Source organism: Acromyrmex echinatior, chromosome 2 (assembly GCF_024713525.1).
Source record: "Acromyrmex echinatior isolate Ae372 chromosome 2, ASM2471352v2, whole genome shotgun sequence".
Classification (NCBI taxonomy): domain Eukaryota; kingdom Metazoa; phylum Arthropoda; class Insecta; order Hymenoptera; family Formicidae; genus Acromyrmex; species Acromyrmex echinatior.
Genome location: NC_141853.1, coordinates 8,261,226 through 8,279,138, shown reverse-complemented (window position 1 = coordinate 8,279,138; position 17,913 = coordinate 8,261,226). Strand labels below are relative to the sequence as shown.

At 33.6% G+C, this 17,913-nt stretch overlaps 1 protein-coding gene across 8 annotated transcripts; it reads left to right on the top strand.

Moving 5' to 3' along the window:
- The first annotated feature begins 21 nt into the window (after window positions 1–21).
- On the top strand, window positions 22–16,349 carry LOC105154267 (hypothetical protein). 8 transcript variants are annotated; one of them, XM_011069654.2, is made up of 4 exons: window positions 34–163; window positions 5,304–5,392; window positions 12,914–13,827; window positions 14,555–16,349. In XM_011069654.2, the coding sequence occupies exons 3-4, from the start codon at window positions 12,918–12,920 to the stop codon at window positions 15,091–15,093; spliced, it is 1,449 nt and encodes a 482-aa protein (XP_011067956.1). In that variant the 5' UTR covers window positions 34–163; window positions 5,304–5,392; window positions 12,914–12,917; the 3' UTR covers window positions 15,094–16,349. The 8 variants fall into 8 exon arrangements, 5 of the variants coding, with proteins under 5 accessions (XP_011067954.1, XP_011067956.1, XP_011067958.1 ...); XM_011069652.2 differs by lacking the exon at window positions 5,304–5,392 and having other exon boundaries at window positions 30–163; XR_015544027.1 differs by lacking the exons at window positions 5,304–5,392; window positions 12,914–13,827; window positions 14,555–16,349 and adding exons at window positions 845–1,185; window positions 1,733–1,977 and having other exon boundaries at window positions 60–163.
- The last annotated feature ends 1,564 nt before the right edge of the window (window positions 16,350–17,913 follow it).

The window sequence follows — 17,913 nt, the reverse complement described above, 5'->3', positions numbered from 1 at the left end:
CCGACCCGAACGAGCCGCGAGTATGCGTGCAAGCGAGCGAATTCACGCTCGGAGGCACCACACCGAATCCGCGCGTAGCGGAGGTATACACGTGTAGCGTTTATAGTATGCTCCAGTGTATGCTCCAGTGTATGCTCCAGTGTATGCTCCAGTGTACACCACGGTATGTTATCAGCTACAGCATGCCAAAGTACGTAGATAAGCACCGCTGACGATGCACCGCGGCCGTGATCATCATCACGACCGACCGATACTACCCTGACTTACGTCTCGCATCTCGCGAGACGGCGACGTGCCTTCGAGAATAATTACAGCGAGACAATGACGTACGATGACACGAGACACGCCGTAGCTTCCGACCTACCGCTATAATTTACGTTGAGCGACTCTGACATATTCGCGCTCTCTTTCCCGAATTTCATTGATAGAACAGGGATAGGGACGTCACTCGCGCTCTCCGCAAAAGGGGGAAGGGAGGAGTCATTGTGTAATCATTGTAACGTTCGGCATGTATTATGAAACCATTCGGAATTGTTCAATTATTCCCTGGAATATTTCTATTCTGTGTTGCCTGATGTTCTCTTTCACGCTTCTTTTTTTTTTTTTTTAAGGAAAATAGAATCATTTTGACAATACATGTCCAGCTTCTTATTTGATTGTTTCCGTCCATTCGAACTTCGCACGCCGATTTTCGCGACTGCCCGAAATACATGCAACGATGCTTGTATACACTCGATACTTGCGATCGAAAACGCATTGTCAATCAAACTGAACTGGATCGTGTTCCCTCTAGGTAACTTTATTACTATTATTTCCATGATCGCGCGTATACATGACATTGTAGGTACACACTACGCACGCGGTCTGATCTACATATAATGTCATCCACATGGCGCAGAAACCTGCAGCAATATTGCTGCAACGTTTGCAATAAAGACTACGTTTGTTCGCGTCGCATGCTTCAGCATGCTTCACAATATGCTCCTATCACAGCTAACTATCCACGCTCGTTAGAGTAAGCTATGAATTGAAATGATTATGGATAACACTATTTTATAATATTGTATAACAGAATACTTTTAAACAGAATATTTTTATAATGAATGACACAGGTCCGAAACTTTTAACGATTTCAGACCAATGCCTGAGACCGAGTGTCGTGCGCTACGATAAAACAGCAATAAAGTGAGGAGTAGGAACGATAATAGGCATGAATACCGACATTTCAATTTCAAGCTAAAAATACCCGGTCCCGAGCACCTATCATGAAACAAGTCGGAATGGATTCTGATCGGAATTATTCAATTACCCGGGAAAAAATGTTTTATATATAAATTATATATAATTATATGTATAAAAAAATTGCCATATTTTTTATTTGTAATTATATATAAAATATATTCATACACATATATATATATAAAACATTTTTTCCTATTCTCTAGATTTCTATTGTGTTTTCTAAGAAAAAATTGGAATAATTTCGATCAGAATTCATTCCGATATGTTTCATAATAGGTATCTTAAACTTAGACAGCTCTGACATAATAAACAAAAAATTGTTATGTTGAAATACGATTATATACGTAATTATGATCTCGCATTTTTCAATCTTGATAGTTAATAACGAGATTTATAATGTTATTTATATTACAATGAGTATAACATTATCTCTAGTATTATCTATAAGTAATGTGTTCAGCTGATGAGAAATCTGTGATATTCGATGCAGATACACCGGACGGCGCGATATTCACTGAACGTGTTTGCTTCCAAACGCGCTGAGAGAATGGATAATTGTTGGCAAAGGTATACAGGTACACGGAAGTGGGAAGTATATTATATAGGTGGACGTTTATTACATGTCTTGGCACAAGCATTAAAGACGTAACATCAAAAGCAAATTTTCAACATTGTATGATTATAGACAACATTATATGTGAGATAAAAAAATTAAAATGGAGAAAAAAAAATGGATATTTTCGAAGTTCTTCATGTTTCCTTCCTTCAATTTAATCAACCTTTGTTTACACGTAATCTCGTTAGTTTTTAAGCTAACAATAAAAGAAACTTCATTAACTTCCTAAAGAAGAACCTGACCTCGAGTTCACGATCTTCTCGATACCCTTGAAGATTTTGTCATACAATTTCATTGCGACATATCCGAATGATTGAGCTATCAAGAGGATAATTCTGGCGCGTGTTGACAATATTATATATCGCAATTTCACGCAGAATAAGCGGAGCAAGCTATTCCATTAAGTGCACATATACCGAAAGCACCGTAGTCTTCAATCTTCAGTGTTTAACATTTATGAGAATTGTTTTTATGAAGAGTCATTCAATTTTATTACTTTTTTTCCTGTTTTTTCGAACATTAATCGAAAATAAATAAGTATCTTGCTAAACGTATGTGAAGATAAAAATGCAGGTGAGTTAAAATGCGGACAAAATTGCATTTAATTTGACAAAAACTATCGTATAATGACTTGAATGTTGGTCACGCGACGATATACCATGATAGAATATCTGTCAATTTTGCAGTTGCTATTCTTTTACGTAATTTAGAAACTATAATTTAAGAAAACATCTTCTTTAACAGATTATCCAAAGAATCAATTGAACAAAAGACGTGCACGTTTTGTTCGCTTTGGTGTTCCGCTCTCTTGATGCTCCAATTCTCGCCTTTTCCTGTCGGCGCGGAAATCCATGCATAATCTACGCTCGCTACTTTATACTTTCCAAATGTGGAAAGTGCGAGAGAGTAGATTTCGAGCGGAAAACTATCGATCAGTAGTTCATTCCTAGTCGGCCAAGATAATCGCCAGCGTCGGAAAGTTCGCGACCCTGTCACTATCCTTCCGAGTACCAGTATTTGATAAATCACTCGGATGAAGCCGGAGAAGCCGCGAGTGACAGCGTTTACATAACAACCCGATGCATTCGTGTGCAAGCACATCGACGCGATGCATTGGTGATTAATCATCGATGATATCTCCCGCCAAGATTTCACTTGCGAAGGATAAAGACGCGTGGCTCGCGGTTTTCCTTGCGTCCTTCAATGAAAGAATCACTCGTTACTAATATAAATAAATTAGCTTTAACCTTGGTTTAACTTACTTTTTATCCTTTTTTTTTAGTTTTAAAAATCAAAAAATTAAAAAAGAATGCGTAAATAAGAAAATATATAAACAAGTCCAAGTAGGAATCAACCGCAAGTTGTTAATAATGCGAGATATAAATTTAATTGTTTCAATTTTCGTAAAAAAAACTTTAATTTTACTTTAATTTTACTTTTTATCTTTTTCCAAGAAGAAAAATTGAAAAAAATTAACCTTGCTTTAACTTATTTTTATCTTTTTCTAGTTCATAAAAATTAGAAAAAGATAAAGAGTAATTTAAACGTAATTAAAGTTATTATAATATCCATGTTGGTAGAAATGAATACCAGCCTGTGATGGATCCAAATCCTGATTTGAAAGTTTCAGTTAAAATTTGCTACTGATTAAAAAAAAATGGTTCCATTTCAAATGAGAGTCTAATTCGATTAACATCTATCTTTTACAAATAATTTCATTTATGATCCTTTTGAATTCTGTTGGAATTAGATTTATAATATATTAGATTATAATATATTGAATTTTTAATTTTATATTCAATTCTGTATGTATAATTACATGTAATTAATCACGGAAATTTATAGTGATATAATAATATATTGAATTTTTAATTTTGCATTCAATTCCATGAGTATAATTACTATAATTAATCATGGAAATTTATAGTGACACATGTGAACGATAAAGAATGCGTGAAATAACACACATGATTCGTAACATCATCTGATTGCAATTATAATTACACATTATGTAAGCTCTATTTAGAATACATAAACTGCATTATTCTATCCTTATTTTTATTTTTATTTAATTACGTCTGATGAATGATAAAGATAAAATGACACACTAATAGTGTGCTTCTCGAATGCAGTCGTAATCATGTCAATAAAAACAAAATAATAGCTATACAATTTTAAAATTGCTTCGTCAAATACATAAATATATTATATATATATACGAGATCTGTCTATTAAGGGAATTCTAAAGTGAAGCCCGAATTTCAACGAGATCCCTATTTTACTGATAAAAAGCAATACATCTTTATATACTACATCAATATAGTACGCATACATATACATAAATTTTCGTAGTACAATAGCGTTTTAATAATAGACGTCTGAGTCTAATTCTAAGAACTTTACGTTATTTGTTTGTGTAAAGTACTAGCTGTGGATAATTTCGTAAGTATAGATTACAAAACTCTTATATCAAGTTTTAAGCCGTAAGAAATTGACCAATTATAATCAATTATTCATCACATTCGGCTGTAACTGGTCTTACGGATTAAAACTGAAGCTTATAAATAACGACTAATTATATTATAGAATATATCAAAGTTATTACAAATAAGCTATAGTAATACTGAGAAAAAGAATCAGAAGAAAAAAGACTAGAATTGGGAAAAAAAAGATTTCATCCTGTATCAGGTCAATATTTCAGCCCATTCAATACTTTCTGTGAGGCAGTTTTTGGTCAAGAAGTAGATTACACTGCTAGATAATATCGTGTAATTTCTTTCTTTCTCTAAAATCAAACCTGTGATCAACACACACAAACACACACACACGAGAAAACCTGTTTTGCATCTATTATTGAGATAAAGAAGAAAAATGACAAAGCTGATCTTGTATTAGTGGATGATGAATTACATCACGCCTTTGATCAATATTAGACTGCAACTATGTATAGATGCAGAGGATTATATATTAAATTATATAACTAATATGCATGCAAATTTAAAATATAGCATCTTAATCTCGTTATTTAATAGATTCGTACACTGAAAAAAAAATGTTAATTTCAAAAAAATATCTCTTTGCTCTTATTTCTTTGAAAGTACAATATCTTATTTTTGAAGAAATTTTCATTCAACAATATCAAGATTTTTTTCAGTATACATATTTACGTAAAGAACGTGAGAAATAGAATGATAGATAAACGAGCGCGAGGTTATAATCTTAAAGTTCGAAGTCTTTTTTTACAACGTGATAACATTTTTTTCAACTGTCGAGGATGTTCAAGTGCAACTGTCCAAAGTTTATCTCAAACCGATAATTATCAGAAAAATTAAAGTCAGATTAATGTATTTAGCATCAATCGCGATATTAGATGAGATGAGAATAACATGCCATATATTTGTAGCGTGACATCATAATAAACGCAGGCTCTTTAAAATCTCATCAGGTTCAAAAGAGGACGATCGCATTTTGGTCCAAATGCTGGCGCGCTGAACTGAGGCTGCACGGTGATGAACATCGCGAGATTAACGAACGGTAACTTCAGCGATTTGTTTCTACTGCCTTTCGACATTGTCGGGCTGGCTTTCAAATGCGCCTCGACCTGGTACACTTAATCAATCACTAGATTGCACCCTTGCAGGAAATAATTCCATCCAGTAAGCTCTTTAGCCCTCAGGCGAGAAAAGAGGATGGGGTTTCGATTTCTTATTATTATCTCCGTTGAAAGTTCTGGAGACTGCTTATTTAATACATGGTACTCGCTATGCACGTGAAAAAAGAACAGAGGAAACAGATAGAAAGCAATGAAATCATCTTCGAACAAAGAGAATTTAGAACGATCTTTATCAATTGCTATTTTATAGGAAGAAGATAAAAAAGAATGTATGTTCTCTTTATCTTCGGTGGAACGTACTTATTTAGCAATGCATACAATTTATTTGAATAAAAATGTAGGGTTACATGTAGATAGAATTTAAGAATTTTAAAATTAAAGTAAAGATTTGTAGAACATGTCCCATTTTTATTATTGGTATCATATAGGCGATTGTATCTGATCATTTTATATTTTCTCTTCTTTTTATCCGGCGGAGCTTCTTAATTTTTTTATTAGATTTCTTTTATAGAAGAATTCTTACTAAATCAATAAATATTTAAAAATAATTATATATAAATTTCTTTTGAAAAAAGATATTATCTTTAAGTAATTCGAGTAAATTATTCAATAATTATTGATCAAATAAAAAAGAATTCTAACAAAAATTAAATTCGAACAAACTAATTTTAATCGAGTGATAAATAATCAACTACAATGACTTTTGATAATATATCGATAATAATTTTTCTTGGTATTTAACACACTGTTATTATATATTGTAGTTTTCAGATTATAACGCCAAAATATATGGTTCAATCTTTCAATTAAAATACTAAAATGATCCAAAGATATGGCAAATATTACTTAAGTGGAATTAATTTCAATCCCCTAGAGGCTTCCGCAGATCACGATTTAACGATATCCTTGACACTTCGCTGCGAAATATTTCATACGTGCGGATAATATTTTGTTTCCTGGGCCATGAAGTCTCATCGATACGAGGACACTTATATCGGTGATAATTCGCATTTGTCCCCATTCGCGATGCTTATGGAGGCTAAACAAATCTCAGCAGGTCGACCGGGTCCGCCTGAGCCTCGGCCTGAGCCTGGCTCCCCAGGGGGGGTCCAGATAAGCGAATTGAGTTCAAGTTCCGTGCCCCTAAGTAGGTCTTCAACCGTAGAGGACCGTTATCCGACTCGCGACCTTCGACAAACAATTCGTCAGTAACCGTTTTGTCATTGCGCAACGATCGTACGCTTTCCGACACTGCCGTCGACCGGATCTCGCGACACAGTGCACTCATCCAGCTTCTTCGATCCAAAGATGCGATTATCGCGTTATGCCTCATTGGCTTGGAGAATTATGATCGCGAAGACCGGCTTAGTGAGTTTTAAGGAGCATGCGCTTCATATGCCATGATCGATGAATATCAGATAAGAATCGAATAACTGAACTTCATTTTTACACTGCATACTGCTCATTCTATTATGCAAAATTGTCACGGTATAATAATCAAAGGGTAGTAGGACGCGACACAGTTATTACTATTTAATCTTGTGAAAATAAAATATAAATCTTAAAAATGTTCTTTCTCTCTCTTTCTCTCTCTCTCAGCGCTCTGCGTTATCTCGTTATTTTATTGCTTGCATCTGATTAATAATGCTAAATAAACCTACATTTTATAAATAGCTTTCTTCTTGATTTTTATGTATACTTCATTTACATTCTTTATATTTTTTCATTTTTATCAGCGTATTTTTTAAATTCTGCTATTCTTAAGACCATATTATCCATTATTATAATCCATTCTTATTTTAAGACAGTTTTAAATAATGTCTTAAGATATTAACATAATTCTCTGATTGGCTTATGACATCTAAAGATTGTACTTGATATAATCTCAAACATAAAAATCGACTATAAATACTGGTCTTAACTCGTTTTTATAACTTAATATTTGTATTTTTAAAGAGTTTATCCTATAAGACATTAATAATTCTATTATTTTTCTCTTTTCTCTCGTGTGAAGATTCCTTTCTCCTGAAAAGGAACTGTTGCTAAAGAAGGAAGATTGCGAAGGTGTCCTTCGCCTTCGTTCTATCATTTACATATTTAAATAGTCTGTGTAATTTATTATTGTCCCACGCGGATCCTCTCGCTAACATCCTTTTCCGGGAATACCAGTCGATTAGATCGGTAAACCTTGAAATGTTTTAGGAATATCCGATGACTCGTCTCTCGATTCCTCTTTTTTGGCTTCGTCGCAACCGGTCCTCCCACAGAATGAACGAGTAGTCGAATAATTATGAGGTAAACCGACGATTGTCGACGCGGCCAAGGTGTCAAGGTAGGGAGTTTGCTCCTGAAGTGAAGTGAATGCCTTTCCCGGCTGGTTGGTCCCAACATCTCAGTACTCCTGGTGCCGCACCGACCGATGGGACTCGTTGTCTCTTCGCGCGCGGTCGCGATTAAGAAGGGCGAAAGTACGTTCGTTCAGCTGGTGCTAAGGTGATCAGGTCAAGTTCAACGATTGGCAGGTTGACCGATCGATCGCGCGTCACGTCATTGTCGGCCGATCTCGAGACGAATTATCGCCTTAGGTGAAAATCAAGCATTAATCCCGGGATCACTCAAATAAATCAAACACTCGAGTATATCTCATTTATCGCTTCCCACGTACCGTAGCCTGCAAAGCGCTCAGAAAACGCTTATGTCACTTGCTTAAGTGCTTCCTAAGCACTTTACAGAAGCTGCTGTGCTACGTGGATTGTGCTCATTTATCACATATATACTTGAATATTGAATATAATTCGTAAAACGCTTAATCCTCTGCTCCAATATCGCAAATCATGCATAAATGGGTAAAAAAAAATATACATATATATATATATACACATACGTGAAATTTGAAATTCTATTAAAAAGATTGGGATTAATGTTTTGCCGATCTGGAATGTTTAAGTGTGATTTCGAAAACTATTTTACATTCTCTACGATGTATGTTGCTAACTATAATCCGTGATAGTGATGTCTTCTTTAATTCTGAACGCAGTGTGAAAAACGTGTCGGATAAATCGAGTGCATATATTCTTTTCCGCAAGAATAAATCTGATAAAGTGAACCATTCAAAGATCAATTCCAGAAATGTGTGAGAAATTAACAGCTATTTAATTTAATTATTATGATGCAACAAAATAATACGATCGTAACTGTATAGCGTTCACGCAATAAAAATAGCAGCTAATTACGCGCGAGTTGAATGCGTCTGAAAAGTACCTATGTGAGGATCGTTTTGTCGTTACATATGAATTCAAAAATCTTTGTAGATTGAAAACGATTTAAATCTTTTACAGATGAAATAGGATAACTGTCCCAATTACTGTGCCTGTCTTTATTGGTGTGCTTTTGTATTTCGATAAGTCATAAAGAAAACTAGCACGAATAAATAAGAAAAAAATATTTGTTCTTGTTAAATTATTAATGCATACGATATCGAAGATAATATTTTATTTTTTGAGTATTTTAAATATTTCTCAAAAGATATGAGAAATTTATGTGAATCTAGTAATACTTACTACAATATTTTAAGCTTGTCCCTATTAATGTGCCCTATATTGGAGCTGAGAATATTATGTTATGAATGTACATTGAAATAAATATAATTGAAATAATGATTTATATAATATATATATATATTAACTTAAACAATTAGCTTAAATTTATTACCTGTTTTAATAACTATATGTTAAAATGAGTCAAATATGGATAAGCACACAAATTGGGAGCATATTAATAGGACCATCGCCGCTTGGAAAACTCACTAGGGACAAAAACATGTTTTTTATTTTTGTCAAAAACATTATCAAGTATTAACATTTTTTAGATTAAAGAAATATTATAAGAAAAAGAAATAGTTGAAAAATCGATATTGATTGCAAGCAGATAAAATTAAAGCTTACATACAATATTTAATAATTAATTCAGTAATAAGCAAGTTAGCTAAAAGGCACATTAATAGAGACAATTACCCTACTTTTTATTTGTAATTTAATGTCTCTCTGTCTGTGTTAATATATATTCCTGTTATATTCTTGCCATTAAATTTCAAATGACACGAATAAATCGGAATAATGAGATGCATGATATCTACGAAACTAAATAATGGACGTTAAAATTCAAAAGATATATAATATTATTTTTAATATCCCAAGTAGCTCACCGTGCTAAAAAAATGTATATAAGAGCTTTTTCAGCGCTTTGTGCACTGCTGTGCTGCTTAGGATATCAGACAGAGAAAAATAAAATATTAAATTAATTAAATATTCGTGGATGGCTATTGACAATCGAAATTATTTGCTTTCGACTTTAGATCGAAAATAGGATGAATGAATGGAGATATGTTCTACTGATGTCTAATCGAATTTAAGGTCAATCATGATAAATCAGATGAATATGAATGCACTACCGAATTTCGGTCGTACACTGAATACTCAAGATGGAATTAAAGGTTTTAGAAAGCTAAGAAACAATCAATGGAACAGGAATCGCGCAACGACCATAAAGTCGTAGAACAATTGGCGTTAGAAAATAATTTTCGAATGGACACACTCGCGCAGAAAGCTATCTCCTGTCGTTATTTGTAACAGTAAAACTGAAATAATAACGCACGATAATAATAAATATAACTAAAATAAATTTATCTTGGATTGCAATATGACAAAAATGGCGTATAATTAGGTTGTTGGCATTTGAAAAATGAAGAAATTAATTCTTGTGTTAGAGATATTAACCTTCATTTACGCGTCTTTTAGATACTTCTGTCCGAATATTATTAAGTAGAACCGAATGAGATGACAAAATTTTATACGTGAACACGTGCTATAATGATTTGGCTAATTTAATGAACAATTACAGACCTAATTGTCCGGCATGCGAGCTAACTTTTAATTGTTATATTTTTCCATTTTTTTTTTGCGGTGGCACGTTCAGGATATCGATCATGTAACTTTTTCTGTAGAGCGAAAACGTGAAAAGTAAATATTTTTATATCTGTATATGTATATATATATATATATATATATACATATACGTACACAGAAAAAGTTACATGATTGATCCCCAGATTCAGAAAAGTAGGTAGTTCTTAGCAACATAAATGATGTCGCGACTAACGCCAAACTCCATACGTCGTTAATAAGGTAGAAGAATAAATCGAGTGAGAAATAGAAAAATTGAAAGAGATTTGTCGAGTCAGGATTCTCTTTAGCTTCCTCCATTAAAGTGAAGCATTGAATAAAAGAGTGCATTTCGTGCGTCGCGCTCTCCAACATGACACAGCAATCGCGTACGCTTTCGAGCACGTTGCATCGTATCGGATAAACTTGGAGCCCAAATACTCTCTCCTCGAGGTGTGGGCCAGCATACATGTGGCAAACGTGCTCGCGTTGTTCCTCACTCTCTCGTAGAACGGCTTTTTCCTTCCGTTTCGGGGTCACGTTTTATCATGCAAGTACTTTCGATGCGTAATATCTTATAGCTGTTTCAATGTTTTCATCGGAAACCTAAGCGATATACAAAATGTCAGATGTCTACATTTTTTTCTGTAACATTATCTTAATGTTCTGAAATGCTGCACAAATTTGCTATCAGTGCATTACTCTCCATTGACGGATTCAAAAATTTGTCAAAGGGGGGAGGATCGTAAATGAAATTTTTTTTTAATGTCAGATATAAATACAATATAATATTCATTATTATTTAAATTATTACATTCAAAAATTATTATTTAAATGTATGTGATTCATAAAACTTTTTATTTAAAATTATTATATATTAATATAAAAGAAGAATAATATAATAGAATCTATGTTTTTTTATATCTAGGAGTTTCTTAAATTAAAAAATATTATAATTTTGGAAAAATTAATTATTTATGATTAAACGTTTCAGAAATATTAAAAATGTACATATAACTTTTCTATAAATTAGAATAAAAATACTCGTATATTTTTTAAACAATGTCGTAGCTTATTTCGAGCTTATAATTAGAATAACTTTAAATTAATGTAATTAAGATAAGAATATAAATAATATTCTACACAAACGTTTCGGCTTATAAAGCCTTCTTCAGTGTTAAAACACAGAAATACATATTAAATTAACAAATCAAATAAATAACAAATATAATGAAAATTTAAAAAAAGCGATCAAAGGTGAAGTGTTAATATATAAAGAATTCAAACGTCAAAAAGTATTATGACAGATTACAATAAGATAAGAAGATTTTAAATCTTCAGTTGACAAGTAGATTACATTATGTTCTTATTGTAATCATAATACTTTTTGACGTTTGAATTCTTTATATATTGACACTTCACTTCTGATGATTTTTTTTTAATTTTCATTGTATTTATTATTTATTTGGTTTGTTAATTTAATATTGTATTTCTGCGTTTTAACACTGAAAAAGGTTTTGTAAATCGAAACGTTTGTGTAAAATATTACTTAGTATTTATATTCTTATGTTAATTATATTAATTTAAAATTATTCTAATTATAAGCTCGAATTATAAGCCACGATATTGTTTAATTTTCTATAAATATCTTTAAAAATAGAAATTCCAAGAGAAAGCCATGGACTCCTCTCCATGGATCTATCAATTCAGTGTCCAAAATTTTGAATATCTGTTAACGGAGAAATCTTACGAATTCTGTAGAATTTTCGAAAATGAGAGATCGTGGCAAATCGAGTTAATTACATATTTACAAGTCATTGAAATTCTTCTCGCGTGTTTCATTGGCCGCTCTTTGATCGATGAAAGTGTCACGTCGTCAACAATTTGTAAATACATATAATAGCGCATTATAATGCATATTTATTGTAGTGTCTTGATTTACCTCTTCGATTGCTCGCATCTGTCGAATCCGGTCACTAAATGATAGCTGCTGTAAATAATGGCAAAGGACTTCGAAGCGAAATTGCCGTGAGGAAACATTCTCCCGTCCCGTTCCACTTACGCGGGCATTAAGAGACAATCGTGATTATGTGCGCGAAGTTGCATTTCTTTCCTCTCCAGTACGTTAAAAATCTCACGCTCGTTCGTTCCGCTGAAATAGCGGCAGTCTGATTGCCGACTCTCTTGACCGAGAATGTCGTCATTAAAATTTGCTGCGAGAAATTTCGTCGCTAACAAAGTCTCATTGAGATATGTAATAACGGTTAAAGATAACCGAGCAAATTTGATAAAGCTATTATAGACGTAAATAATGACAATTTGAAATAGATGAGAATAAACAATGAAAAAAAATTTTTATACAAATTTATATACATATTTGATTCTGCAAACTGCGTGCCGAAATCTATTTCGATCTTCGATCATAAAGAGAACTCTCATATAATATTATAGATATCTTTCGTGTTATGTTTCAAATACTTTAAAGTTATCTTTCTTTTTTAGAATCATGATGAGGTTCGCAATCCTCCTCATCCTCGCGATCGACCTGGCGAATAGCCAGCTCAACTACGAGGGAAATCCGTTTACTGAATACACCGAATATATCGCGGAGGAGAGCAATGTTTCCGAGAGAGCAGCTAAGAAAAATAACGTTTCAATCGACCTTCCCAACCCCGAAATATATCCTCATTCTCAGAAACTGTATCCGATCGTAGAATCCAAAAGCGATAAGCGTTCACAGCAAGCAGTGGAAACCAATAATCTTCTCAAATCACAGATTTCGTCTTCGGTTCAAACCTTTCAATCAAATACGTCTGCTCGACAGTTTCAAGATTCTTCTGGAAACACACCGATCAGCCAGGCGGAGGTCGCGCTGAACACATTCTTAAACTCCAAGACACCCGAGGAATCTCGCTTATCTCTCGATCATTATCTTCGTAGTCAACAGTCGCCGGAGGTTCAATCGCGATCTTCGGATGCAATCATCAATCAGGAGTCATCGAAGTCAATTGAGCCCCTCAATCCTCAACCAATTTCCCATATCGAGCAACAACAGTTGCTAGTCCCTCAAGTAAACCAGCAACAAGTGCAGCAGACATCACAAGTAGACCAAGTCCAGTTGGTGCCGCAACTAGTGTCACAGGTCGATCAGCGAGAACAACTGTTGCCGTCTGCTGGCCAGACTTACGGCTATATGGGACAACCAGCCGTAGTACAGCCTATAATCAGGGCACCAGCTGGAGTTGTCCTGGCACAGAAAATGTTGCAACCAGTGCCACTCGTACCCGCTTTCCAAACCAGGAACGATATGATAACGCCGGCAATGTGGCGAGAGAGAATGAGGAGGCTACGCGGGAAACCATTTTCCTTCGCGCAATCTAGAATAGGGCCGGCATTGTATCAAGGGCCAATTGCAGGTGAGGAAACATACCTTCAAGAGAAAAGATTGACGGGCCGTTTCGATAAGAGGCAAATGGTCTTAGTTGCGAGAGAATAATACTTTTTTATGAATTGTGATTCAACAAAGAAAAAGCTTTTTGTTCTCGATGGATGATTTATATTTATCGAGTATCTTCATCCGTTATTTATATCTTTTTTTTTTCTAAAAGAAGTAATGATTCTTTGTTCATACTAAAGTTTTATTATTATTCAATTTATTCTGTTTTATTTATTCATATGTTTGAAAATATTTATCTCAAATGCGTAAACATTGGTTTGATAGAAGTATGACCTTTTACTTAATGTTACAAGAATAGTATTATGCGTTACGTCACTTTGCACATTTTTAACAGATTTATGCGGAAAGAAAGAATGAATAAGCACTAATATATGATCTTTTTTTTTTAAACTGATTATATATTCGCGGATTCCTAAATAAAATTTACATACTGTATTTATACATAAATATAATTCAACCTCACATCCTCAATTATTTATCATTATTCAGTCATATGCTATCATAATTCAGTTCTCGGAAAAAAATCAATATTCTTATGCATATTAGAATGACTAACTACACGATGATTAATTGACTTTTTCTTTCGATAGTGAATAGCGTACTTCTTTCAAACGAATGTATAGATAGAATACTTGCCGCAAATATTTTTTTTCTCCATAATGTTAATCGTTTTCTGGACGTCTTAGTTCCTTTCAAGGCCAAGGCACCGGTGGAAGTGATCTACACGAAACCACCGGGTCTTCACCGAGGATCGCCTATTCTCAGCAACCCACCGGTTCCCTATGAGGACGCGAGTGCCTGGTTTCCCGACTCCGATCAACCGCCTTCCCACAAGGACGTCTATTATTCGCAGTTGTACGCACAGTCCTACGATCCTCACTATTACAACTACATCGCCGCGACCGGTAAGATCCGGCCGTATTTATACGGAAAGTTAGGCAAACATCAAGAAGAACAGGAGGACGGTATCTGGACGGAGTTATATCGTGGTTTCAAGAAACACGGTTTGAGAAATATCATGACGCCAACTTTTCTGTTGGGCATGACGCTACCAGTGGTGACTCTGATGCTCTCTGCCCTCGTGCAGAAGCGATCCCTCGCGCGATCCGACAATGCGAGGGAGTTAGAGCAGGAAGACGCTTTGCAAGAATACCTCGAGAGATTGCAGAGGGCGATTAAATGTTACGGTAGCAATTCCCGAGACGAGAAACTAGATGAATGCTAGAATCAAGGATGTGTCTACCTGTTATGAGTATCGAGAGATATACGCGCAAAAAGTAACCCAGTTAGTGTTGACAGTTGCATTTAATTATTCGGACAATAACAAATGTAAAAATTTTAAATGTTTTTAATACTCAAACTACTTTAATATTCAAACCATTTATACATTAATATATTAGAATATCGGACTCTTTCTTTGAACATTATCTCGCATTTTCATTTTATTCAAGAGAGACTGATGTCCATTTCTACTTCCAATGTAGATTAACTTTAATCTTGGTTTAATTTATTCTTCGTTCTTTTCTAATTCCTAGAATTAGAAAAAGATAAAAAGTAAGTTAAACTAAGAAATTACAAAAGTTAATCAACATTAATAGAAAAAGGATTCAGATATGATTGTTTGATTCTGGGATTCGTTTATTTAATACTTAGTTCGAAGTAAGACCGCTACGTTTTGCGATAAACAAACGTGATATAATAAGAATTTTTATACTTAAATCATAATAAAAATAATCTTAAAATCGCGTGTGGTTTGACATAAACGTGTAACTGCATTTAGATGGAGACTGGCCATATTGATCAAATACGATAATTGCAATTTATATATAGAATAATATATCTAAAGAATAATATTATAGAACATTATATATATATATATATATATACATACATATATTACGTTTTTAGGAAAATTGCGTAAATATAATGTATTAAAGATATCGAAAAGAAAACTACAAAGCAAATTATACGAATTACATCATAGAATTAAAAAATAATTGTGATCGCAACGCATATATTTATAAAAAAGCGTTTTGAAGTGATTTTTCTCAACCGAAAAGCAAGGTTTCAGACAAATATTTTAGTTTCCGTACGACCAAATGACCGTTTCCAGCGGAAAATACACATAAATGCGGCGTAAAAGCGTTTTGCACACGTTACACTATATCCGCTGTGTTACTGTAAACTATCACTGTAACACAAGTCTAATGACACACGAACATTCCATGTGTTATTAGTGTATTACGTAAGATCCACGTCTCTCCCCTGTCTGTCTTAAGTCATTAGTTGCTGTGTGCTAAAATAAAAAGAAGAAAAGATAAAATTGCTAAAATTATTCTTCGTCTCTTTTGGATTAAATTTAGGAGAATGAAATAGCAAAAAACAAGCTAGACTTGTCGATGTTACTACATCAAACACTGTGTACATATAACGTATCTAATATATACAAAGATATATAATACACTCGTGTTAATTAAAGCATATACTGTGCATACTTCGTTTACTGTTCCTGACGCAACAAATAATTCCCACATAATCCATCAACCCCGGGAAATCAAGCGCGGAAATCTTCCTTTCTTTTTTTAGGAGGAGGAATAGAAGGAGGCACGATAGAGAGTGAAATCTTTGTGAGAACTAAACTTTCACGTTCGATCATCGTGCACCTGTTCACCGAATGAAGATAAATTGAAGGAAGGAAGAACTAATTACTAATTATCGCTCCAACAATCTTAATTATTTATTCTTTTATATAAATACGATGTCTCGTTTCGTAAAGACTATTGTTCTACGGCTCGTGAATAATTGAATTATGCGTTGGAAGAGAAGAGAAGAGCGGTTTATCTTCACCCTGTGATGCAGCTGAAGTGGGACTGGAGCTTCGAATTCTAATCTCAAACGCGCGTTGCAACCCACGCCTTTTATCGCGTATACGGTCGCCTAATTTACGAGCTTATTAATATATTAGTTCGGGCTAACGCGTAATTGACCTTGCTGTTAAATTGCTAATCCAACATTGCTCGCTGGAATTGCCTTACATTCAAGCCGTTACGTCTGTTAAAAAATATATCACGCAAGTTTTCGAGCGCATTCTTTTGTATTATGCAACGCGCGCATTCAAAGGGAAAACAGGCTGGAGCTTTATCTATGAAGTTTTATTGTATAAGTATACAAATTTTTTTTAATTTCGCTAGTAATTCGTGTATAACTCATAAATAATTCAAAGTGATGTCTTTGCCAACGGATTTTATTTATTTTATAGCAATGTGACTATCGAATTAAGTTTTTTGTATTATCTTGAAAATATATGACACGTGATTAAATGCAAAACAATATAGTAAAATTTAGTAATTGTATTGCAATTTAGTAAAATTTAGTAAAATTTAATAATTGTATCGAAAATAGAATCGATTTGGTGAACGATTCGAATGTGGAGAGTTTTACCGCCACTTTTTATTTTATCAATGTTTATCGATATACAAAATTATAATTAGATATTCGAAAATATAATAAATCAATAATTAAATGAGAAAATTAAATATTAAATAATAAAGATAAAACAAGAATATTTTTGTGTAACTGTAGAAAAATGTAGAAAAAAGATGATTAATTGCATACTAAATACATGTTTGTATAAGGATGAGCTGTGTCCACAGTTTAGAAAGTAATACTAATCAGATCGATGTATCAGAATTAAGCTGGTCATGCCGGTTATGCCAGTTCTGTCTGGCGAAACGCGATGTTATAATACTTACTTCTATGATCTCAATCTAGAACACTAAAAACCTGTCAGCGTGTGTAAACCGTTAACAGTAAAATGTAGGTCATGTATACCTGTTTTTAATTAGCAACAGGTTTAACTAATTAAAAACAAGTGAATAAAAAGACCTGCCTGTCGTGGCTCGTAGTATCCTTCGAATGTTTTCATGAATTATAATCTCAAATTTACAAAAATATTAAATATACCTGTATATGAGTACTAAAAATTAGTGATGTTTTCTGTTTCTGAAACACTAGAACTCTTTTTTTTTGCTTTCGACAAATATCA

What these genes read in the sequence shown, in the direction of transcription:
- LOC105154267 (XM_011069655.2), top strand. Translation starts at nt 8,456, where the DNA reads ATGTTGCTAACTATAATCCGTGATAGTGATGTCTTCTTTAATTCTGAA. An exon ending in AAGATCAATTCCAGAAATGT is followed by an intron (nt 8,605 to 12,913) that starts GTGAGAAATTAA and finishes TTTCTTTTTTAG; the next exon opens with AATCATGATGAGGTTCGCAA. An exon ending in GTATCAAGGGCCAATTGCAG is followed by an intron (nt 13,828 to 14,554) that starts GTGAGGAAACAT and finishes TGGACGTCTTAG; the next exon opens with TTCCTTTCAAGGCCAAGGCA.